This window comes from Falco biarmicus, chromosome Z, assembly GCF_023638135.1.
Source record: "Falco biarmicus isolate bFalBia1 chromosome Z, bFalBia1.pri, whole genome shotgun sequence".
Classification (NCBI taxonomy): Eukaryota; Metazoa; Chordata; class Aves; order Falconiformes; family Falconidae; genus Falco; species Falco biarmicus.
The window spans coordinates 12,420,064-12,445,750 of NC_079311.1; the positions used below are offsets into that span (position 1 = coordinate 12,420,064).

General features: G+C 40.0%; 1 protein-coding gene across 1 annotated transcript in view; it reads right to left on the minus strand.

The window, feature by feature from the left end:
- The window catches only part of SVEP1 (sushi, von Willebrand factor type A, EGF and pentraxin domain containing 1), a 128,742-nt gene that overhangs the window by 71,718 nt on the left and 31,337 nt on the right, over window positions 1-25,687 (minus strand). The window contains exons 4-9 of the mRNA XM_056325171.1: window positions 14,373-14,531; window positions 13,948-14,127; window positions 8,873-9,052; window positions 4,388-4,585; window positions 1,767-1,885; window positions 192-321 (exon numbers count right to left, since the gene is read on the minus strand). Coding sequence (XP_056181146.1) covers window positions 192-321; window positions 1,767-1,885; window positions 4,388-4,585; window positions 8,873-9,052; window positions 13,948-14,127; window positions 14,373-14,531 — 966 coding nt within the window. The remainder of the gene's footprint in view (window positions 1-191; window positions 322-1,766; window positions 1,886-4,387; window positions 4,586-8,872; window positions 9,053-13,947; window positions 14,128-14,372; window positions 14,532-25,687) is intronic.

Here is a 25,687-nt window from a genome sequence, read left to right on the forward strand (position 1 = left end):
ACATCTGAGAGCAACGACTGCGTACTAGGCAAACTGTGACCCAAGACCAGGAAAGCATTTACGGAGATGGTATTACTCCTGGGCTTGTACTGACACACACAAAGGTCACAGTGACTCACAGTCTCTTTCTGCACAGAATTAGAAGGTTTCAACCACGACAGACTCTTCCCCAGATTTTTACCAGCACTTACCAATAACCTTGACATTGAACGTACAGCTTGCCTCATTGCCCGACTTATCAGTCGCTGTGTAAGTAATGGCAACTTCGCCAATTGGGAGAAGAAACGGTGGTATGAAAGCTGGGGTAACGTGAACTGAGACCTTTTATAGGAAAACACTTGTTACTTAAAAAACAAAGCTGGTTACTGATCATGACACTCATGTTTCAAGAAATGGGCACAAAACAGTATCCTTCAATGTCAAACCTACTCAATGCAAATGGCCCCTTCAAGTAATGAGGGCAGACTTCACAACAGAGTGCTCTGCTCCCCTTCTCTCAAGACTGCCTTCTTTATACCAACAGGGATTTACTCAGTCAAGATTTGGACCTTGACCTGCTACAGCTTACAGCACTGCACGTTAAGAAAGCTCAAGACTGACTGTTGTTTGTCTCATTGAACTGATCACACACTACACCGGCTCAGAACCTGCTCTGTCTGCAGTTCAGCTCTCCAGATGCAAGTGCAGCAGACTTGGGAGATAACTGGAGCAGACAGTTGTGAGCTATAAGTACTTACATATCCAGATTTAATCTATGTATGTTTATAAGTCAATCGCCCACTACAAAATACTTCAAAACATTCTGGCACGGCAAGGAAACACTAGATTTGGAGTAAATCACATTTGCATGCTTTCTGTGTTTCTTTCATATGGGTTGAAACTGTCTGAAGGAACTTCTTTTTAGAAGAGCTGGTTTCATGTGAACAAAGCAGTTTACCTGACAACTGTGGCTTAAACAAACCAGCTACAAATAAGAGCTAAGGCACTTGGTTTCTACAGTCAATGAATGACCCTGTGTCAGCAGAGCTACAGTACCTGACCAAGGCTACGCTACAGCAAAAAAAGTGTGAATTTAAACCTCTTTTACTGGGATACCTCACAGTTTCCAAGTGCAAATCTCCTGTGTTTGCAACAAATTACAAGCACACACAGAGTCACTGTTCCTCTGCTGACTCATGATAAAGCTGTTGCTGTAACTTGATCATGTCTGAGCCTGTGTAGGGAATGCTAGTCTTTATGAAACAGCTCTGGAGCAATTTTCCGTGTAACTCCACTTCCAGACTGCTGAAACCCATAGTAATCAAAGGCCCATGTCTGATCTTTGCATTGGATAGGAAAATGAGATTTTCCTTTCTCACTTGAGAAGCTGAAATGAGTTTTTACTTATCACAGTGTGTTCTTGCTAGTCTTTTAGATTAATGAACTGGTTTACTTCCTTCTGAGAACAATTTATTAAACTTCTTCACATTCTAAGAGCTCATTTTTAAAGCAGCTGTCTCCATCTTGTAAACAAGGGCACATTCTTTCTTTTGACCACATAACCATATGAGATTTTATGCATTTAAACACCATACAGAATGTCCTGTGACTGCATAATGCTAACCAAGACAGAAAAAGCTGAATTCTCAAGATATAAAGTTTTCAGCAGATTTTTTCTTCTATTCCTGCTTATCAGAAGAAGGAAATTCTAGCATATCATAAAACTAATATGAGATAGCTAGCTACAGAAAGACTGCCTCCAGTCAAGTGTATAGATTTTAACTTGCCTCATCTCCAGAGTTATCCTCAGCTGTTGGTACCTGCCAGCTGATATTAGCAGAGTTATGATGGTCCAGAGTCTCAGTCTCAATATTTTCTGGACAGTGGATCTGAGGAGCTTCAATATCTGATCCAGAAAAAGACAAACTAGTTTTATGTGTGGGATTATAGAAATAAAACCTCTATAATGGTTAGACTGCAGTTTTTTTATAACCACTGTTTTTTATGCTGCCTGGAATACAAATGCACATATTTTTGCAAACTTCCTCTCTCTGCCCCTTTTCCGTTCTTGCCTACAGGCTCACACATAAACAGTGAATTCTCCTGGGCAAAGGACTATTTTTTGCTGCATTTTTGTACATCACTGAGCACAATAAGACTCTGGTTTCTACATGCAACCACAAAACAAGGGATAAATAAGACAGAATGAATTTGTTTCTCTTGTTATTTATCCCTTCATTACACACATCCTTCATTAAGAAGGAATGGCTTCTCTGTTCTTTCACTGCCCACACACATGACACATACAGATGAAAACACTTGTTTCTGATTATCAGTGATGTAGAAAAAAAAAAGTATTTGTGACATGATATATATACTATGAAAAGACAGTAGTGACTCTTAAGTTCCCTGGAGCATGGTATGGAACCAATCTGAAGGAAACAATGGCAAGATTCCTGGCAGCAGCTGCTGGAGAAGTTCTTTAATAAACTACTGCTACAAGATATTATGGCAGGGGGGCTGGAACTAGATGATCTTTAAGGTCCCTTCAAATCCAAACCATTCTATGATTTTATGATTATGTAGGACAAATGGAGTCTTCTTGTGACATATATGACAATGCTGCAAGGTTTCAAAGGACTGGTGGTACAATATGGGTAACACCACCACCAAAATTTAAGCCTCAAGTTTGTACGACAAACTTACAATACTTCATTCCCTGGCACAAGGCCTCCCAAAACATCTGTGGTCAGGTTGTTTTATTGCTGTAGTGTTGTTTGATAAATGTTCTCTAGACTCATGAGACAAGGAGGCATTCAGCTCTGAACTCATCTATGCCCAGGAGGCCTTAAAACAACTCAGAACTGATATCAGTTATATTTTTATTACTAAATAGTTCCAGTAAAGACATAACTCAGGCAATTAAACCTCTGTAATTAAGAGTGCAAAGCAATAAATACAAGTGATTTTGCCTTCCTCTGAACTCATTCTGATGAAAATTGTATTAGAACGCACTTTATAAGATAACCACCAGTTATGGTTCACACTCATCTGACCACAACCTTCAGGCTGGGGCAAATTCCATTTAAAAGTGAAATTCTGTAAAATGACTAATAAATAAGTCAGAAAGAAAATGGCTGTTTTGAACTGGCCAAATATGCTGGCAGCAAAAGGGAGACAATAACAAGAATGAAAGCAAGCGGAATGCAACTGTTCATTTTAACTAGAGAAGAATAATCTTCAGAGTTTCTTGGTGCCTCTTATTTTAGGGGTTTATGCACTGGTAATATCTAAAAGCTTGAACACAAGCCATGCTGCTTTATCTTGATCCAAACACTTCAGCTTGTAGCCTTGTGCTGGGATCCCATCAAATATTAAAATCTGTGATTTGGCACAGGTTTACACAAAAGATTCAGCAAAACAATGTGGTACATCACAGAGTGGGAAATAATATGTTTAAAGAGAGGGATAAAATCTTACTCATCATTTCAGAGAAACAAGTTCCCACCTCAGTTTCTTTAGTGACCTGGCACAATGACTGCCATAACTGTACTGTTCTTTCACTCAGTGGCCAGTGAGGGCCCCAGTTTGGGGTGGAAGCATTAGCTCTAGCAGCACAATAGTTCATGAAGAGGCAAGTAACATATTCCCAGACAAACTGCACTTTTGCTTATATCCTCCTATAATCCAAAGCCAAACTCCTTACAATTCAGTGTACGTGTATGTGTAAGGGAACAAATAACCTAATAGTACTAGAAGAGGTGGGTGAACATGGCAGAACCATACATAAATGCACATAACCATCTTCTGCCCGTCTTTATATTCTGTGTGCTTATGTCAGCCAGTTTTGGCCTTAAGACTTGTGCACTGTTGTTTGGGGCATGTCAACAGCTATAGTCAGTTCAAAGACAACTGAAATGAATCATCCCTCTATAGTCTGTCTACCAGCCAGAATTTACACAGTGTTTACAGATTTGTTCTGACTAAAGGGCTTACATAAAACTGTGCTAAACCAGTATTATCATCGTTTTACCAGCAGTGTGACTTCCACTTTGACTATCTTTAAGCCAAGAGCTTTCACTTCTACTCTGAAATTTCAAATTTACCTGCACATCAGGCCTTTTAGCAGGCAGCTTCCCAAGAACAGACTTATGAGATGGAGAGACAGTTGATGATGTGCACTGTAAGATGGCACCCAAGCAACCTCTGAATTCCACTTTTTTGTTTTACAAACTACAAGTAGGCCTGACGGCCAAGCTATAATGGTATAGGCAACACTTCTTACAGGCTGTTTAAATCATGCTTTCTGCAGTTCAGATCTGTCCTCCTTCACTCAGTTATTTGCTGTGTGCTTCCCTTCAACCCTGCACACATATGTACACAGAAATGATTTTGTGCTGGTCTCTACCTTTACACAGAGCCTCCTGGATGTTTGCACTCCATCTCCCAAATGAAATGCACCTTAGTTCTTCTCTAGCTCCAGACAAGATGAATCCTTGAGGACAGCTCAGCTGGCACACAGTCCCAGGAACGGCAGGCTCCAGCCCACATCTGGGAGGGAGAACTGTTACACCTACTGGTTTCTGGAAGATGGGGCAACGCATTTCTACGAGAGACCAGTAAGACGTCTTTTAACTGACATACACGAAGTATACTTTCAGAAAAACCTGCAAATAAAGTTATATGTCAACTCAGAGGAAACACAAAATATACAAACTTTTTAATGAGTCTGCATGTGCTATGAGTGCATCATCAAAAGAGTAAGACCTGGTGAAGCTTTGTACTCCAATGCTGACTGAAGTGAACAGCACCCAGGATATCACGTCTTCTATTTTCTTGCTCACACTTTTCTCTGGGACAGAAGGATGGTATTTTTCATGTGGCTCCACTGTATCTTATGTCTCTCCATTTTTTGGGTGGTTTTTCTTTTTTTTTTTTTCTCCTTTATAACTTCACTTTTCATGGTTGCTTTGTAGCCGCATTCCCTTGCCTTCTATGGAAACCAGACCTTCATAGGAGGAGAGAGGTGATAGTCCTGTATCTATTGACTTCTACAGCTTTTGCACTGTCTCTTGAAGTAATAATGAGTGAAGAAAAAGGACATCCTGCCATAAGCTCACTGTAGGTTAGGGACATGGCATATGATTTTGCCTACCGTATTCCAAACTGAATGAAACTGGACTTGGGCTTGACTATGTTCAAATGCAGATGCAAAGATTCAGGGCCACTGTAAGTGGCAGCTGACCTCTGTAAAGTCAGGAATGGCTGATGGTTGCTTACAGGCTTAAAATGGAAGATTTGAACAATTTTATTAAGAGAATTCACTACAAACTGTGAAGACCATTTGCAAAGTGTGAACTTTCAAAGACCACAATATATGTGAACAAGTTCAAATGTCACAAAAGCTTTGTTTCATTTTTGAGCTGTTGCTTTTAGCATGTGAGCAAAGAATGTTATTTTTACTTCAAACATGGAGGCATTAAACAGGGCAAAAAGGGATATCCCATGAATGCAGTTCATAGACCTTCAGCAGTATTTCTTACAACAGATAATAGACAAACACACAAGAAAAATACATCGTTATTTCTAGCCAATGAGAAGACTTGTATCTCTTTAGCTAGTCAAATGAAGAAATCAGACAGGTCTTTACACAAAGGGAACAAAAAGAACAGCCTAGTTAGAGAAGAGAAAGCTCTGTTCATCTCTTAGCAATGTTTTAATGACACGGAAGTGATTTGTATATAGAACATGTAATATCTTTTTCCTTTCATTCCCCAAAATATGGAGTAAGTAACTTAAAACTGGTTCTTCTGCGTGAAATAAAATTTGAAGAGTCTAAACGTTCTAAGTATTTCCTGCCTTTTAAACTATCAATACTGAAATTGTGTTTAAAGTCCAAGCAATTAATAACTGCACTTCATTTAAACAGGATGCAAAGATCACAAATTTTCACACATTTGTTCGCTTCAGGCAGACACTTGGCTATGCAATGTAAAACAGCTCCAGCAGAAACAAAACCCAAACCCCTAACTTTTGGTTGCTCTCCACAGGATGGTAATTGACTAATAGCAGAAATATCAGAAATTGGAAAAGCAGTGTTTAAAAAGGCAAGGTAAAAGCATTGAAATGTATACTGGTCATGGAACAAGTAGAATAAAGGCTGTGAAAGGTGTAAGCATGTAAACCAGAGAAAACTACAGCTCTTCAGGAATCAGTAACAGCCCTCCTGGTTGAGACACCTCCAACTACACTAGCAAAACCCTAGTAGAGCACAATCCTGAAACATTAGACAAACATTCAAGATAACCTTTGATATAGCTAGCCTGAGGGAATATCTTCTAAGTGGGACAGGTTTTTACCAGAAAGAAAACCCCTTTGGACAGTGTTGTTTAGCTCTTTTAACTGTGCTCAATTCCAGAATTTGATCAAGCTGACCCAGGAAGTCTGGACTTCATGAGGAGCAGAGTGATCTCCATGTAAGTCACATGGATAAAGAATTAATAAAGAAAGAGGAAAAAAAAGTCGTTCTAAGGAAAGACAAGAATCTGCTTTCATCTGCAACTGCCTGTGATGATCTACAACATCGTGTTATAATTCTCAACATCAAGAGGGCCTTCAATATTGTAAAAAATGAAAAGATTACCAAACAAATCATGCTTCTTTCCTTCAATCCCTTTGCAAACACAATGTTTCAGTGAAAGGACTGGCCAGCTGCACTCAGACGTATGGCGTATTAATTCTTTCAGCACTAGATGGCATCAACACCCTGGATGCCATCTGTATTTTTACCTTTCTTCACCGATCCCTGAACAAAGCAAGAACAGTCTTGCAAAATTCATTGATTTTAGCGTGCTGGATATTAGTCTTTTGCCAATGGGGTAGCAAACACAAGAACATGACTGTGGAGTTTTGGCGGGTTCCCCCCCCTCCCCAAATTCGACAAATAACAAAGCATCCCTTTTCAGCAGATGTTTTGTTTGTAAGCAATCTGTTACATATGTAACCTGCTCAAAAGCAACTCTGCTAACAGCATCTCTCATGAAAAGAAAAAAAATGTAAAAATTTGTAATAGCCAAACTTGCATTAACTTCTAGTCTCTTGGAAAAAGATGCATATGACAACAGAACTCACAGAAGCGACTGACAACAGAACTCTCAGAAGTGACTGTAAACATTCCAAGCTATGTTATGATACACTGTCAGTTATATGAGTACAGATGGTTTTAGTAGTCTTAATGCGCTTACTTTTAGCATTCAGAAAAAGAGCAAGGAGAGTATCCTGAGATTCATTCAAGAAATCTGTTTAAAGGTAAGATACTGCATCCAATTCCACTTCATTTTTGTAACAGAAGGGTAGTAAATTAATAAATATTCAATTACAAATGTTTAAATACAGCAGAATTTCTCCTATCTGTCATGTAGCACATGATAAATAATCTGAGCGGAACAGACTAAAAATAAATGGAGAATACCTCCACGATAATGATGAATATTCAGAAAAAGAGTACAAAGGGTAGTTTTTGAGGACACAGTTTTAGTCTTCTGATTTGCATCCTTCCCTGAATAAAATTCTGCAGCACATCTATATTAAACAAGACTCCCAGCAAGCCTGTTCTAAACACCAGCCACAAGAAGAAGCATCAGAGACATTTTCCAGCTAACACTCTTCCCTCTGTGACAATGAAAGGTAACTTTTATACTAGATTTTCAGACTCGGCAAAAATAAGCTATTGCCATGGGTAATCCAGGAATGGAGGCAATATTCCATGGTGTGAAGAAATCTTCTGATACACAGTAGAGCTGGATTTTAATAATCAAAATGCTAAGCTAGGAAGGATGAATTCAACTGATGAATACAGTTAATCTTCCAATTATAATCTTCCAACAGGATTTCAGAGTCCCTTCCTTTTGAAGTTAATTGAAGTTTTTCCACTGACTTCAAGAGAAGAAAGATTAGGATCTCTTAACAAACTCTCTTGGTAAATTAATACTTTTGGATTATTTTCATCATTTAAGAGAAAATATCTACCATTAGAAAATTATTCTTGTCTCACACAAAGTCCACATTTTCAAGCCTGCAGTAGAACAGTAAAACATAGCCATAGGTTCAAGTTGAGTCACTGTACTGGCATCACATTTACTTGGCCCAGGTGACATATACTTCACCCTGACTTTAGTCAGTGCTGCATTGGCTTCCAAATTGCTGGACTTCAAGCTTGTGCTATTTCTTTGCTCTGTACCCTTGGAATTATTTCGACTGTACTTTTTCCTCTTACCTTTCTAAGTTAATTTAATACTTGTCAATAGTTCTAAGTGGGTACTTCTGAAATCTACAATCCTTCATTTCTGGAACAGCAATATATGCTTACCTACCCCTGCACAGGTGGTGTGACCTCTGAATCCTGATTTAGAGGTGCTTGGTCCTTAACTTGCCTAAACTTATTTCCTGCTGGCAGTTCAGCAAAAGGGACAACTACCACATCTCTGCTTGGCATTCACAGTGCCTGGCTAACATACCTTAGTCCTTGTTTGGAGGTCAACTTTAGCTTTAAGATGGTAACTGAAACTCCTGCTTGTTCACATTTAATTCACACTATAGAGGGACAACTTGCGTGTTTCCTACAATGCATTGTGTGACAGTGTCTTAACACTCACCAGATGCAACAACCTTTTAGTTATCAGCTGTTTGTGCTTGATTTCAATGACAATATGTCCCCTTTCTCCACTCACAAATTTCTTTGCCCCTCCCCAACTTCTAAGACCTGTATAAAACATCCACAGAAAAATCCTCATCCTGATCTCAGCTTTACCAAAGGGAGAGTTTCTCACTCATGACAGCATGTCAAAATAGGTGGCACTGACACGAACAGACAAGAGTGTGATCAGATACCTACCCACACACTTTGGCTCCTTTGAATCCCACTGTGAGGTTCCCTGGCAGGTGAGTTTGGTGTTTCCTTCTATTTCATAGCCCTCATTGCAGGTCACAAAGCATACTGTATTATAGGAGATATCAGCTGTTGAACAATTAATGTGTCCATTTTCAGGAGCCTGAAGTTTGGGACATGTTCGAACTGCAAAGGAAAAAAAACCCACCAGTTAACTCTTCAGTACTGTGGAGTTGCACTAGTTTTCCCAGGTTTTCAGGGGTGAGACAGTTACTGGGTTGTACACCAGTTACAGAAGTTTGTACAGATCTACGGAACAGGGCTGGAACAGGGCTGATTTTTTTTCAAAAGCTGATGCCTTCCTCTTCCTGAAGCAGTCTTATATACACACGCTTCCAAGCTCACATAAGTCCAGGCTAGCAATCTAATTGTGCTCAGAAATGCTCCTAGCCATGGAAGGCATCTGGCACACAATGTGTGACCTGTGCTAGTAATGTCTATCAGCCTTTAAAATGGGATAGGTACAGGCAAATGGAATCTTGTGGAAAAGTGTTTGTCTCTGGAAGTTTCTAATCCCCCAGCCACGCCTGAGACTTCTTTGGGGGATTTCCAGCTAGTAGCCTGATATGGACTAAGTGCACAGGGAAGAAGCTAAAAGTTTATTAACAGGGCAGATGACAGTGTCCCAGTGCTCAAGAACATTTTCAGGTGCTCTGGAGTGTATCGATGTAGACACAGACACACGTGAGCCTCCACAAATCAGAATGGCAGCATTCATCATGGTAGGAGGGAGAGAGAGAGAGGAAGAAGGACTACAAGGTATTGATATAGACAACAGGACCACAGGAGATGAAAAGGAACAAATTAGGCTGTCGCTGAGACAAAAAACACCCTTCAAGTGTTGGGCTTCCCATGGAGACAGTCTTGGCCGCTGCTCAGCACAGAGGTCTTTCTCCTGATATGTCTCACAAATGCTGCAAGCAGTGTGATGCCAAGGAGAATGCAGTCCTCTGCAGGACAGGTGTGCAGAAAGGGAAGTGGGGCACAGACAGTGATCCTCAAGATGGTCTTATGGTTTTGTTACTGAATCCTGAAGCTGCAATTTAACAAAAAGCTATACTGTAATTAAGACTGTACCAAAACAGCTGAAGAAACCAAAACAGAAGAAAAAAGTAGTAGCACTGGTACGGCCTGGATTTGTGTTCTTTGTTTCAGTCATAACCTCAAGGTTTCTACTACGACCTCTCTCCTTTGCACTGCCTCCACCTCTCCTTTTCAGCCAGTATGGTTTCGCATTTGTCCCCTTCTTCACCTCTGGACAAGACTCTCAGCTACACAGACACTGCCTGGCCTTTGGGTCCCTTCAACAGCTAAGCTGTACCCACCTACTGTCTGGTCATGACTATGAGATGATAATACAAGTATGACAACTGGCTGATAGCAAGCCCAAATGTGTAGATGCCTGCTGGGGTCCTAGTGCACCTTTTTCTTCAATAATTTGTGCCTCTCTTCAATAACCAGCTACTGATTTTCTAAAACCAGCGGAAAACTCGTATGGTTGAAAACCCTGCCCTCAGCTGAAGCTGGTAGATACTGCTCGGTATACGCAATAGTTATTAGGGGGAGAAAAAACACACAATGGCAAACAGCGTAACCGCTCAAACGCATAATGAAGAAGACTGCAGCTCCCTAAACTCTATTCTCCCAGGATTATTTTTCACAGTTTCTGTTGACCTTGCTGGCAGCAGGGCAAGCTTTGCTGACAGGTGGCTTCAGAGATCTGGATGACTTCTCCACTGTGGTTTGGGACGCCAGATTTACCAACTAACCCATCCTTGCTGCTGCCAGGTAGGGGGCAAACCACAAGCTCCTCTCCAAATGCATTTGGAAGTAAGTCAGCTTGGCAGCTTTCTCTACATATACTAGCAGTTATTTACTCTGCATGCTGATGAGACAGGACACAACTGTAAGTGGACACACAGACTGAACTGATCCCTATACACCCTCAAACTAATAAATGGGTAGATACCCTGAGTGCTCCCTCCTCAAATGAAAGCCAGCTGTATAAATGCCAATAACCACACACCCCTCTAAGCTACAAAATCCCCACACGTTAAGTAATGTCTTTTTTGAAAACAGGTATAGTGGCACTTGAATGGAAAAAAGTCTGTAGCAAAACCTAACCTATGTGTATTGGATAGGAAAGAAAGAAAAAAGCCATTCAGATGTACCTCATATATCTTTGCATTATCACTGCCTCACATTTACTCTCTGAAAGTACTATTCCTCTTGTGCTTGCATATACACAAGCATCCTCTAGGAAGTGTACTTGAAACTTCCATCTTGCACGAGGCATTCTGAGCATCAGAGCAGCTTCCTAATATGCTGTATCTTAACTGTAGTAGAACGAGCAAGAAAAACATTTTTACAGCTGAATCACACATGCTTTATACAGACGAGAATAGGCTTTCTCTTTTATGGTTTCTATGGAAGCCTTTAAATACGCAATCTGTGGTAAAAGGAAGCAAATCCTACCAAATTATGGCATTATTGAGGAAGGCTGAATGAATTAAGAGCACTGAGTAGGCTCTCAGAAATGTTAATGTGCTTACAGAGAAGGCACTTCCTTCCACTACCTTGTAAGTCTAGCCATCTCTTCTGGAAGGTCCAGAATATGCATAATTGTAGTGCTCCTGCCTCCTCAGTGTTCAAACACTCAGTGTCTCAGTATGGCTCTGGAAGGAACCTGTAACTGAGCCCATGTCATTCTGGTTATGGTTCCATGTATTAAACACAAAACCATCCCCTTGTGAATAAGGTATTTTCCATGATGAAGAAGTATTTCCATAAAGCCAGTGAAAACAACGGTATATTCTGCTTGCTCTGCGTTTTCTCCTAGAAACATAAAATCATTCAGGTTGGAAAAGCCTTTGAGATCATTACGTCCAGCCATTAACCTAACACTGCCAAATCCACCACTAATCCATGTCCCTAAGCACTGCATCTACACATTTTTTGAACACCTCCAGGGATGGTGATAACACCACCTCCCTGCGCAGCCTGTTCCAATGCTTGACCACTCCTTTGTTGAAGAAGTATTTTCTAATATCCAATCTAAACCTCCTCTGGTGTAAGACGTCTTAATAAATATTTCTGGATTAAATACATGCTTTGTAGTTGTTTTTTTTTCATGGGTCACTGTTAATTGCATGACACGACCGCATTAATCACTTTCCAATACACAAAGCAGATTCCAGCTAGCAGAACAACGGAGGAGTGTTTAATGTCAAAATCCAAAGCAGTGCAAAGGGATTTTCCTTCACTCTCCATTCCTAATTTATTTGATAAAATACTCCTGGGATTAACAAGAAAGCTATAAACTGTGGCTTTGATCTCACTCCCTGTCGCAGTCTGAGTGAATTGAGATGAGCAGATCCAGCAAATGTAAAGGTAGGATTTTTTAATGTGTTTTTTTTAACTGGAAGTCTTCAGTATGATGAAGAATGGCAGAAGAAAAGCAAAAACTTATCCTTTCAGTGCTTCAAAGGATATTAACTCATTATCAAGACAGACTTTTCCCCAAACTTCCAGACAAATTCCCTGTTAAAGGAAGAACGCGCACCAACACCCAATAGGTGAATATTTTTAAGTGCTCCAGAAAGTTCTCCAAGTACTAGAATCTTCCACTTCTCTACAGAAAACGAGGATGAAGGATCCTTTCTTTGTGGCTGACTGCAGCTTTCCCCAGATTTTTTGCACCGGAGACTCCTGTCAGACAAGATTTGACAGGCAGGTGCTCTTCCCCAGTATCCCAGTTTACCTAAACTAGCATGCAACTTCAGTCTATGTTTTGACCGCTGGAATGTCAACAGCTTGAAGTCTAGCTTCTCAACACCCACAAGGTACTGGCCAGCCATTTAATTTCCTACTGAAAGCTTCTTCCTGCCTTCTGTTACTGGAAGTTATAAAAGTTTTCCAGGATTATCTGAAGGAAAGTCCTGCAATGTAAGCACAAGTGAACTGCTATATAAGAATGTCCTGAGCAATGGATCTTTATCTCAGATGCCTCCTTTCAGAAACATGACTTGCTATTTCTTTAAGGGCTTCAGTGTTTGCTGTAGTGGCATATAGTGCTAATGCCTCCAGAGATCTATCCTGACTCTTTCCCTGAACTCAAACAAACTTCTTGTTTATTAGCTTCCAGTGCAGTTTACCAATGTCAAGTGCATTCAACTCAAGTTAAACATGTTGAATTACAACCTGTAGCTGCCAAGGAGGTGAGGGCTGCTACCTGTTTTTTTAGGCCCTCCTTGGAAGACATACCCGATAGAACTACATGGGGATGCTGCTCCCCTTCTAAATCACCAAGAACCCAACCTCAGGCAGAGACAAGTGATAACAAAAGTGTGTTCCTATGTACTTGTAAAAGCTTGAGAAATAATGTTTTTCAGGATGGTCTTTCCCCTGTCTCCTCCCTTTCACACCTGTTTATTTCTTTTCCAGCTGACAGTCTTTTACAGTGAACTTCTAGGATACTACCAGTTGTTCCCTAGTGAAACTCCACTCAATTCTTCTGAAGACTGCGCTCAAGGCCCAAATCCCAAAGAAGGAATCGGAAGAAAGCAAGATGGAATTCTTCCATTGCTACTGCCTCCCAACTCCAATGCCCATCTGTGCCAGGAGACTGGTGGATACTCTAAAACATCCATGTGGTAAGGTCTTGTTATATATTTGACTGCTTGGTAGGTTCACTGGATTTACATAATGTAGATACAAAATTCATAGAAATTAGGTAGAGAGAGGTTTAAAGAAGGAGAACGTAAAGAGAATGAAGATTCATTTGCAAAAAACTGTCTGCCTAGTAAATACCACTCTGCATTTTCTATTGTAGATGTCTGCCTTCCATTTTAGGAAGGAGGGAAACAGTGATTGGAGTGAGAGTTTACCTTTGGAACTTTCTTTCACACAGGAGTTAACAGGATCAGATCTGCATGCCCAACTATGTAGTGAGCAGAGAAAACCACTGTTAAGAACAAACTAATCCAATAGAAAAAGACTTTTCAAACACCCAGCACCCATACCTCTGCAAGTAGCCTCTGATCCAGACCATTGGCCATTTGGCTGACAAAGCCGGATGCTGGTTCCCACAAGATCAAATCCTGCTTTGCAACGGATCCCACAGGCAGCATTAAAGTAATTGTTGCAGACATTCTGGACAAAGTAACCATTTTCAGGGGGCTTCAGTTCAGGGCAGTGAACAACTAAATAATTAAACAACCACAACAGAGTTATGATGCTAGCTGGAGTGCAATAGGCTGCTGAAGGAAAACAGTTTTTTTCATTTTCAACTCAACTTGCATCTTGGTACTTTTGTTGTTTTGGAATGACACAGAAAACTTGCACGCAAGTTGACATGTACTTCACAGAGCAAACACAAATAAAAACATTGTCCCAGTACTGCATTGTGCGTTCCCGGGCTATTCCGTTCCTAGATGGAAACGCTTACCTTCACAGGTTTGTCCTACAGCATGATAACCCTCCCGGCATGTACAATCCTCAATAGAGGTACTTCCTGGTGGAGAACTGTGATTCTCATCAGGACATGAGATGCAAGTGCTGATTCCACCTGGTGAACCCTCAGGTTTGTATGTTCCTGGTGGGCAAGCTGTTGAGCAAAAGAAAACATGACAGAAAGGAGTTCAGGATAGACAACTTTCGCAGGTAGCATAATTTTTCAGGTGTGTTGTTTTACTACTTTTTTTACCTAATATGTCCAGTGTTACTTAGGGCAGGAGCTTTCTCTGCTTGAAGTGCTGCAGAATGCTTACAGGGTTGAATAAAGCCCACCAACGTTGGTGGAGGTCCCTCCAGTGACTGTCTTGGAGACTCAATATTAAGTCCATGATTAATCTTCTTGAAAAGAAGCCCAGTCCCAGAACACACACCAGATTTTCATTAATAAAAGCTGTGCTGACCTCATGAAGAGATTTTTGATTTAGAGGTGTAAAAAAATCCTTGCCATTTAAAACTTCACTGACATTTAATGCATTCAAATTCTAGTAACAAGCTAACAGAAGCTAGCAAAAAACCCTGCCCTTGATTTATACATCATGATTATACATGATCTACACACTACGTTTGCTAAAATATATGAAACCACAAACAATGAAGCAATTAATCAAAGCAACTGCTCCTTGAAGATTTTGCACTCATTTATATCCCATTTAATATTTTTAACTCTGTTAACGCACAAGCCCTAAAGAGATTCAGGAGATGTCTTCAGAGACAGGGAAAATGCATAGAGAAAAGGCCCTCTCACCTGAGAACTTCAGATTGGTTGGATAAGTCTGAGTCTTATCTCTCTCTGCCTTGAATTCTATTCTTCAGGAAACCACCATAATCGTTTATTTCACAAGGATGATGTAAGAAACAGGGGAGTGACTAATCAACAGGTGCTGGTAAAGTGAAGTATTGCTTGATCAGGTTACCACTTGAAACAGAACTGAAAGACAGCTGGGTTGAAAAAAGGACCTCCTGATGTAAGGAAAGTTCAGGAAATATTTTGAGAAGGTTATGCAATATTAACACTGAAATCCAGCCAAAAAAGCTCTCATTTCATTAATTTCACTGTCTATGCATTTTCCTAATGGCCACACTTTCTCTTGCAGACTGCAAGTCAGCCTCTTATTTCCTCCCCTCAGTACAGTCACTTTGTACCATCTGGTGTAGCTCTGGGTGGTATAAAGAACTGACCAACTGTAAACACTCTCAAGTGCCTTCCTCCTTACATAGTCAGATGTGATTGGCTTCTGGAGAAAATCTCTCCTGTTGAGGCATATTTCCTGGAGTTCAGAGATCCTGGCAGTATCAGTCTTTTCTTTGGTAGATATTGGGCCAGCTCTGTTTGTTCTGTGACTGCTAACATACTCTAACTCTTGTCTTAATAATGGAAACAACTTCCTGCTTTCTAGACAACTGGAAAAAAAAATCCAACCAAAAAACGATACCAAAAGAAACCTTAACCTCCTTTTTCTCACCTGTCATGGGAGAATTGACTTTCATAAGCCAAATTTTATGAATTAAACCTTAAAAAAAAAAATCAACCCATATGAACAGTTAGTACTTTTTTCCAGAAGGAGCAGATTCTTTCAAAAGGCTTCCAGAGATGTTATTTTTGTTTCATTTTCAGAAAAATTTGCAGTTTTATTTTGAAGAAAGCAACTGAGTGGCTAGCAGTTAAAAGGTGATTTTGTGTGCTGTAAATTGGCTTTACAAATCTTTTTTTTTTAAAAGATTTCATGTTTAAAAAGACAGTGAAAATGCCTAAGCTAGGCAGTAAAAGATATAAGTACAAATCAAAGCATTTCAGGAAGGAAAAAGGGCTGAAAAATCCAAACAGAATTAGAGCTGGGAATTTTTCATTTTTGTTCTGAGACTTTTGGAAAAGCATCTGCAAAAAGATTCCTTTCCTATAGCTCATCTGCTTTTCCCACCCAAGACATTCCTTTTGGACTGCTACCGCTTCTTTGTTCTCTTCTGTGCAGAAATCCCGCATTGGACATTAGATCTCTCCAAAACACTCTCTCATGCTTCAGATGATCACCTCCAAACTGTCTAAATATCAGAGGTATTAAATACTTCCCTGTGGCACTTTGTGGAAGTCTCTGTGCATGCTTGCTAAAAACCAATTCTATCTAGCACAAAGTGATGAAGTACATACAGGGACCTACTGTATGACAAAGTGGCTCTCCATGTGCCAGCTGAAGTCAATCAGTCTCTTCTGTTCTATAAGCACCATAAAAAATGACACCTAAAAGAAGTGTTTAATTAAAAAACCCAACAAAACAACAAAAAAAAACCCCTAAGTTCTCTCTTTCTTGCAACCTCACCTTAGATGAAGAAGCAGCAGCTCTTTTCTGTTTCTGTTTTGAAAACTATGGGATAAAAATAATCACCCTTTCTATGATGTGGGCATTTTTAACAAGAAACCCTGTAATATACTTAGGGCTTTGAATCAGTCTGGCTTTGACAAAAATTGTTCATTCTGAAACTACACTTACAATTTCTTCTTTCCAGTGAAGCAACAGGAGGCAAATAATACTGTTAGAATGGTTATGTCTGCTGGGAAAGACAAGTTTCCGCAAATGTCCTGACTCTTCTTGTATGCTTCAAATGCTTCCCACTGCCTTTCCAAAAAGTCGAATTACATCCTATCCTGGCTTTTTATGTAGAATTGTCTCCAAGCCTGACTTCCGGAATTCCTCATTGACCTTACCTATCCCTTAGATATATTTAGCTACAAAACTCTACGCAACCTACATTCAGAATTTCCACAAGATAACACTCGGTTACAGAACTATTTCTAAGTGTGTGAGATCACACAATCTATCCTGACTGGTTTTAGAACAGAGCATAAGCATGCTGACCTCTGTGCATTTTCATCAGAGCCATATTAGCATGGTTAGCATGGCCACAGCTTAGGTTAAAACCATCCAAAATCACTGATGGAAAAGCAGAGCTTTGGTCATCTGCTGCAGTCTGCACTTGTCTATACCTGACCCAGTCAGAGTGCAGACCCATCCCCTCCTGCTCCAGAAAATACTACAGCATGGCCCAAGTCAACAGACAGCGATGCATTCAGAGGCAAGAAAGAACTTGAGGGGCAAGCACTCTGAAAAGCACACATGGCCATATCCATGACTGATCATACATGTGTCTCCTTAGGGTGTCTTCAGAAAATCAAGCAGTGCCAAATTTTCATTGCATTCTAGTCACCGGTTTGCACTCACTAACATCCCTTTATACCCACAAAACCTGACTGCAGGGAGAGATCATGTTCTCCAGTGCTAATCTGTAAAAACAATTTAATTTTTTTTCAAGGTTCGCTTCCCCTTGCCAACAATGCAATGGTATAAAAAGGCTCAAAACACATACAAATGAACCCCAGTGTAAATAAGCATCAATCCAGCACTGTCAAGAATGACAAAAAAGGCAAGAATCTTAAAATGGGGAAACGGTATCAGCCTTTAAACAGAGAAGACACTTATATGTATATCTGCATGTATGATCTTCTCAACAAAAGATTTAAATACTGCCTGTATTTGAACCGTATTGTTCGCAAGGAAATGCTTATTCTTTAACGTAATTCTCCTCTTGAGACCAGAATAGTGAACACTGAGCTACACCAGAGGATTACCTCTTTGATACAGGAATGAAAGGATATCTGGAAGCAGGATTAGTGTGCTAACTAAAACAAGCACAAGCCCCAAACTCCCCCACGCACACAAAGGTGGCTCACATTGAAGCTGTCATCAACAATAACCTGCTCTAATGAAATGGTAGATACTCACCAACATGCAGATTCTGTTGTCCATGTTAATGACAGTACAATAACCCTCTGATCAGAAAGGGGAAAGAAATAATACAGGCTTACTTCAGCATGCCTCCTGCACTTTCTTCCTCGGTTATGCTCTCCTAGGATATACAACTAACTGAAAAAATGGAAGAAAATCCAGCAGGTCTCTTCTGGTTTTGAGCACTACAGGGCTTGATGACTTCTTAGGTCACCAATGGAATACACTTTCTTAATCTTTTATCTATCAAAAACAATTAAGTTGTGTGTACAAAAGAAATCACTAGAAAGGAAATATGACACAGGTCTGCTAGAAACAAAGACCCAAAGGGTAGACATAAAAACACTTCAGTCAACACATATGTATTGATAGCATTAACTGTATGTTTAAGACATTGCCTGAAGCTGAACAATAGACATGGGAAATTAGGAGAGTCCACCAAACATCAAAGGACACTTTCAAATTCAGGTGAAATTCTTCTGCTCTGCCTGCTTACAATAATAACAAATCTCATATTATAATCTTCAAGCAAGAAGAATTTAGTATCGTAAAAGTGACAACATAAAACAAAGGGTATTTCAGAGATTCACCAAACACTTAACCTGTATTATCCAGTTTGGCTTTTTTTAGACTGCAAATACTAAAGCCAGTGGCAAAGTTAAGCCACGCGGTGTTGAACCCACTCGACAGCATAAAGACTCTAGTCTGGATTTAAACAGGTAGAGATCATGTGTCAAAGGATTCTACTCAGACACAGGACCACAACTATTCCTCTGAATGTACAAGTACAAATTGTATGTATTTAAAAATGTAAATCTTGTAAAATCCTGGGAGAGCAGGCAAGCTCAGTTTCCTCTCCAACTACTCTGGTGTATCTAAGTCACTGAAATGGAACTGTTCTTCACTGATTCCAGCGTAAGACAGAGGAGAGTCAAACTCCATGTATTTCAAAGATTAATTTGAGGGATTTTGTGTTTTCTTCGGTGCATAATTTCTCCCGCTAACTACATATACTAAGTAATCCCTGGCATGAGCATTTTTTTCTACACTTGATGCTAATGAAGGATCCGATTAATGGTTTATCTTTTGTGGGATATGGCAGGAATCACATAGAAAATATCCTGCTGTCTCCTGCATCAACCTGAGCTCTATTCATACACTGCTACTGTGATGACCGTAGTCTCTAATTTTCATTTTCCCCCCATATATGTAAAGCCTAAATGAAATGACACCATGATGCAAATTACAAATATATAAATAGACTTTATAACTCAATCCTCAAACTTTATAAATGAGGAAGAAAGCCTAGTCTTCCATTTAATCAAACTGATTTCACGCTACTGTAATTACTTTTATGACACTGATTACACGGATACACATTCAGCCTAAGGAAGCGGTAAACCTGTCCCACAGTCAGAGAGTATACCATGAATATCTGTTCTTATTTTGGTTTGCTGGTGTCTACTAAAATGATTTAATCCACAGGTCACAGAATCTCTGAACAACAATTACTGGGTGTTGTATTCAGTTCTTTCCCTATTTCCTCAGTTTTTGTTACTCAACATACTAGGACAGGAGATTTTTGTTGATGTGGATCTTTTGACCTGGCATATGCGGTCTTGTACTTTCATTCATTCATTGGAAGTTATGTGGAAGATCCACTGTGTGCCTAGAACTACTTCAAACTATAGTCCACAACATCAGGACAACCAAACCCTCAAATCAACTTACATTTATGCCCTTGGAGGAGAACTACAGCCTGAAGATGAGGGCTCTTTCTCCCTCTGCTTTACTTCATCAAAGATTCTTACGCCTTGGCAACAGCAAAAATAACACGAAAATTAGAAAATATGTCACTCTGATCTTCACGTGTGTGAAAAAAGGGCTGTGGTAGGTGTATTTGCCATCAGCTATGCTTTAGATTTGCCACCATGAATGGGCCTTTATATAAAGCTTAGTTATTTGACTAAATAGAAGTAAAAAACTTTCACGAGGAAGGAAGTACAAAGAAGTTACAGTACATTACCGTATGCTGCATCTTTCTACCCTGGTATCTGTGTCTTTCATTATGACAATGTACTACACAATCAGATTTGTCCAAGGCCTGCATGTACCCTCTATAGAATCAGCACTAGGAACAAGGGGCTGTTATGTATTCCCTGTGACAATGGCCTACCAAATAGAATACGCTTTACAAAGATAATGCATGGTGTCAAGGAAGAAATAGAGGTCCCTGTTCCACACCAAGCAGCTAGACTTCCTGATGCTTTTCCACCTGTTGCTGCAGATGAGAAAGACTTCGGGATGTCTTGTAGTACTAGCATGCAGTGCTGCCCAACCCTCCTTCCTGCCTCAAAAAAACATTCTTCTGCTGCTGCACAGTTCATTTGCGAGTGGCCTCTGCAAGGGAAGAACATGAATAACATGGGAAGCATAATGGAAACCATGACTGCACGAAACTCAGCAGTCCCTGCCCTGTCCATGTATTTCATAGTGATAACTCTTGGCTATTGCTGTAAATACTGTATTCTGCGAATACCTGCAAAAATACAGGATTCTGTAATTTTCAGGTCTATTCTACTAAACCAAACAATCAACCAGTTGTCGGTTTCTCTCCTGGAATTTAAACAAGCCAGTAAATACTCAGCTTGGGCCAGAAGAAAAACAGTCCACCCTGGCCTCTGGAATGTACCTCACTGGACCTGAACATGAAGATCTTTAAGCGTGCTTCTCAAAGACTTTCCACGCTCTGGGTCTCTAGTGTAGAGACTGCCTCCAGAAGCTACAGCTCTTGTCACATTTAAATTATCTGGGAAGGTACTTTTTTTTTAAATCTCCTATATTGTAGTTTTGTCAGAACAGGCACTTTGTGCCCATGAAATGCCTTCAGAAAGCTAAGGAGAAAAAAAATCTAAACCTTTGGCAGATGCTGTAATCCACCTTTCTGCAGTTTGCAACATGTATGGTGCCATAAAAAAAAACATGAGTCAGGAGCATGCTAGGATTACAAAAAATAGGCAAAGATGTGGCTTTAGTTAAATAAATATTTGACATGTAAGACTTGTACAAAGAAAGGAACTGTAAAGGAAAACCTTGTGCTTGCCTTTAAGTTGTGGAGATCAGGGAAGGATTTGCTAAGTCTTTAGTATTTCCTGTTATCCCCAGCATGTGCTCTGCATTAATTTCAAACACTGAACCTGCTCATCCATCTGCTCTTTGTCAGTATTCCTTAAACACCCTTCTCACAGCAACATGATTAGCAATTTAACAAGCTACATCAAATAGGAACAGAGAAGACATGTATTTTACTCCATGTCTTTATTAGATTTACAAATTTCCTCTCACTGGGGACAGCAGGCTGAAATAAGTCCAAAGTTTAGCTATAGATATGATACATAGGGAAGGGTTCACTCAAATCTTTTTATTGAGTTTTCAGGTATCAAAACTGTAACATTCTACTACCAAGTAGGCTGCAGCTTTTGGAATGCCACTTTCAGATGATCTAGCTCTAGATCTTTAAGTAATTTGAACAATCACAACAAACTTTCAGCAGCAATAACTTGTTCACAGTAAAAATGAGAAATTTGGATCCTCTCCCATGGGACAGAACTGCAAAGTTGCCTGGAAGGAGATGTAGTCCCTTGGGTGAACATCCTATCTCAGTACCTGAAGCATACCCAGTGTGGGGAACAATCTGCCTGCTGAAGTATATAAGCCCAAAAGATATGACAACTTGTAAAAGTTAGGATGCCAAAAAGGACCTTCTTTCACAGGGAGATCTGGTTGTGAGCCGCAACTGTGCTGACCATCCTTGAGTAGGCTTGGGTCTAGCACAGGGGTCTTCAAACTGTTTAACCAGGGGGCCGGCGCGGATGCAGTGGCAGGCAGCCATCTGCAGCTGCTTGGTTTCCCCCCCAGCCCCCGGGGGGGGGTGGGGTGTGTGTGTCTGTAAATACCGGGGGCCGCATTGAGGACCCTGGGGGGCCATATCCAGCCCATGGGCCATAGTTCAAGGACCCCTGGTCTAGCATATTTAGACAGGATCACTGCAAAGCAATGATTCTGACTACAAAATATCCTCCTTGGTAATACCAGTTGTACTGGGAATGTATAAAGAAACCATTTATGCCCAGTTTTAAAATTTATAAAAAGCAGACCAACTAATATATGTTAAAAACATGTTGAAGGATGACTCTGTTTAAGGCAGTCACCCACACATGTCCATTGCAAGGACACAGAGCTTTGAAAACTATTTTAAATGTTTTACAAACATAAAAATAAAGACTACCATGTACACTTTTACAGAAGGTAACTTCTCTCTTTGTCTCCAAAGCATGGGGCTTACTCAGGAATAAAAAAAGAAAATTCTGATTCCATGTACTGTATTGTAATTTAAAAAGAAGCCTACCAATGCTTCATTTCAAGCCACAAATTTACAAGATATATCCTGACAACTTGTGCAATTTGTATACACACAAATGGCATTCATGTACTGAATTAAAATGAAGCTATTTTGGCTTAAATTTCACTGGCATTTTAAATAGTGTTTATAGGTGAGCTGTTTGCATACACATCAAATCTAGCCTTAGTGACACATTCGGAGGGCATACCCAACACAAACATAAATATGCTTATTAGCTGTGGATATCAGCTTATACCAGCACTTTTGATTTTAGAGCTTGGATACTTATTTATGTCCTCATGTCCCTGCATATTTCTAAAACCTATCATGCTAAAAGTGTACAACGAATTCTGAAAATACAAAAAGGTCCTTCTGGGAAACTTAGTTGATTGTGTAAAGTTTGCCATTCAACTAGAGATTATTTATGAGTTTACATGCAAGTGAAGACTTTGGGTCCAAAAGTTTGCACACCATCAGACCCTTAATTACAAGTGGAAATTAAATTCTGAAAATGCTTTGCTCAGAGCAGAACTACTATATAGTAGGCTTCTCTGGACATGGTCTTCACCATAATCACAGACACACATTCCTCAGTAAACCTTGATCACTGCTGATGTGACAGCACATGTTGTTCTAACTAGTACTGTTAAAAATTACTTGCATCTCTGGATAGCTTCCTGCTATTTAAATTCATCAACACTGAAAAGGAACATCACCATCCTGTCCTAGGTGCACTTATTTGCGATTTTAATATACTTGCTGTGAAGTTATATTTTTGCTTTTACAAAACTGTAAAAAAATACAGACAGGCTGAAGTAAAGCCAGTGCCATTAAAAAGAACCCCAAAATCTTAATTAGTTTGTGCTACACAGAGATGAGCAAATAGCTGTTTCAGAGATCTAGTACCTGTCTCATATGAAGGCACTGCAGGCCCAGTTTTCTCTAGGCCTGGTTCAACCATCGTACCATGTAACAAGTAACTCCTCTTTTCAGCTGACAAAAAGGATTCTGGGTAAAGGAGGAAAAGGGAGGGCCAAGAAAACGATGAATATGCAGGGTAGGGATTCAAATCAGATGCAGGGAGCAAAGTCATGTCATACTTTTTCTTACTTTCTCATTACTACTCATTGTACCAACAAATCCACCAGTCCATCACCTCCCTAACAGGTTGGACTAGATGCCCAAAGAGCCAAAATTATTGGTAGACCAAATCTCCAGTGATGTTAGTTAGATGCATCAGAAAAGTGAAAAACCTCCATCTGGGCTGCGCTATGGGCTGCTTGGTTAACTTTCACGTGAGCTAGATGCACACACTGGCACGCAAGAAATAGTCCTCCTTTATCCACAACTGGGAAGAGTGACTACTTGGAGATCTGAGAGACATCTGAGATGGGGCTGGGTAAAAAACAATTGGTTAACAGCTCCTGATCTGTTACACCCAGAGAAAGATGGACAGAAGTGAGAATCTGCTCCACTGTCTACAACTCTTGGGACATGCTTTTTTTTTTTTTTTACCACAACTCAGGCAGCACTTGCTCAGCACAGCCTACACTCTACTCCAGAAGCAGGGAGCAACAGCCTCGAGTTACAGAGATAACTCAGCAGATCACCTTCTCCTGGGACACCTTGAAAGGTAATTATTAGGGACTAGAGTTTAGAAGTCAACAAAAGCATCCCAAGCTTCACAACACTGATAGGTTTCTGCAGTAAAGAATATGCCTGGTGGTTCAAGATCCATATCCATTGTGTTCACCTGCTCAGCAACTTGAACAGTTTTGTGTTCAATGATTCTTGGAACTTAAAAGTGTAACTAAAAATGACTCTCTGGTCAAACTGAATCAGTAAACTGGCCTTCCTGAGAACTGCAAGTTGCATGAGGAATCCAGGAAGTCAGAGACTCCACATCCTCAGATTTTCGCATCCAAGCACAAATTGTGAATATGCTCTCTGGCAAAATATTAACAGAACCCTGTATGGTCCTGAATTATTTCCTAGTCTAATATGAAATGCTCCCTTTCTGCTGTTGTTTCCAACACCCACTCTCACCAGCTGTCAGTATATATGATCATGAAGAAAAGGAAAAAAAAAGATACCTATTCCTGTCTCCTTTCTCTGCAGATCAGAGTAGTTCCAGTTGCTGAATAACAGATGGGGAATGCAGCAAGTAAAATCTATTATAAACAGGAAAGTGAAGCCATTTCTGCCAGACCCTCAATAAACTGTCACTACTGCATTAGGTGCCAAACTTGGCCTCTTTTCCACATCCCTTATTTTTATCATTAAATATACTTTTCAACAACAGTGATTATACTCCTATTAAGTAACATTTCTGAGCACTGAAGATATAGCACATGACTGTGCAGATGGAGAACATATGTCACTATTTCCACGTTTATTTACTTAGCAGCCCAGGGTAGAAGTCAGACAGTTTTTGATTAACTTAAGAGAACTGAAGCACATGCAATGGCTCAGGCCAGTAATCAGACAATAAAAAGTGGTTGGTTTGCCAATTTTTTTTATTTTTTTTTTTACATATTGTGAAACTAGCTCAGCTATCCCCATGCAGAGTTCAGTAAACTGTTGTAATCTCAATGTTATAGTTTCTACTTGATTCCTGGAATCACTACTGATACCCATGACTTACTGTGAAAAATGCCATAAATCCCATTCTCCGTTCCTCATGCAAAACTCCTATGGAAACTGACAGGATCTCCTGAATTCTTTCAACATTATCTCAATATGCAGATCAAAACAGAGTCTTGTTTACAGAAAGCAAGAGCACTGAGAGAACAACTAGATAACTGTGCTCACTATTAACTGCTGCTTGCTTAAGAAACATTTGGAAAAGTGATTGCTTCTCACTTCATTTCCCCCATTTTCCCTTTCCTTCTCCTCTCTCATTTCTTTGCAAGCCATAAAGCAAATTCTTAAGGATGGATCTGACTCTTGCAAAAGCAAGTCAGCTGCGAGCAAAAGGGTCATCTCAGATTTGAACTGAAGCAACATGTTTTAAGTACTAAGTCCTGTGCCTGCCAAGGAAGTGAACTTTGCTACTCCAAAAGCTAT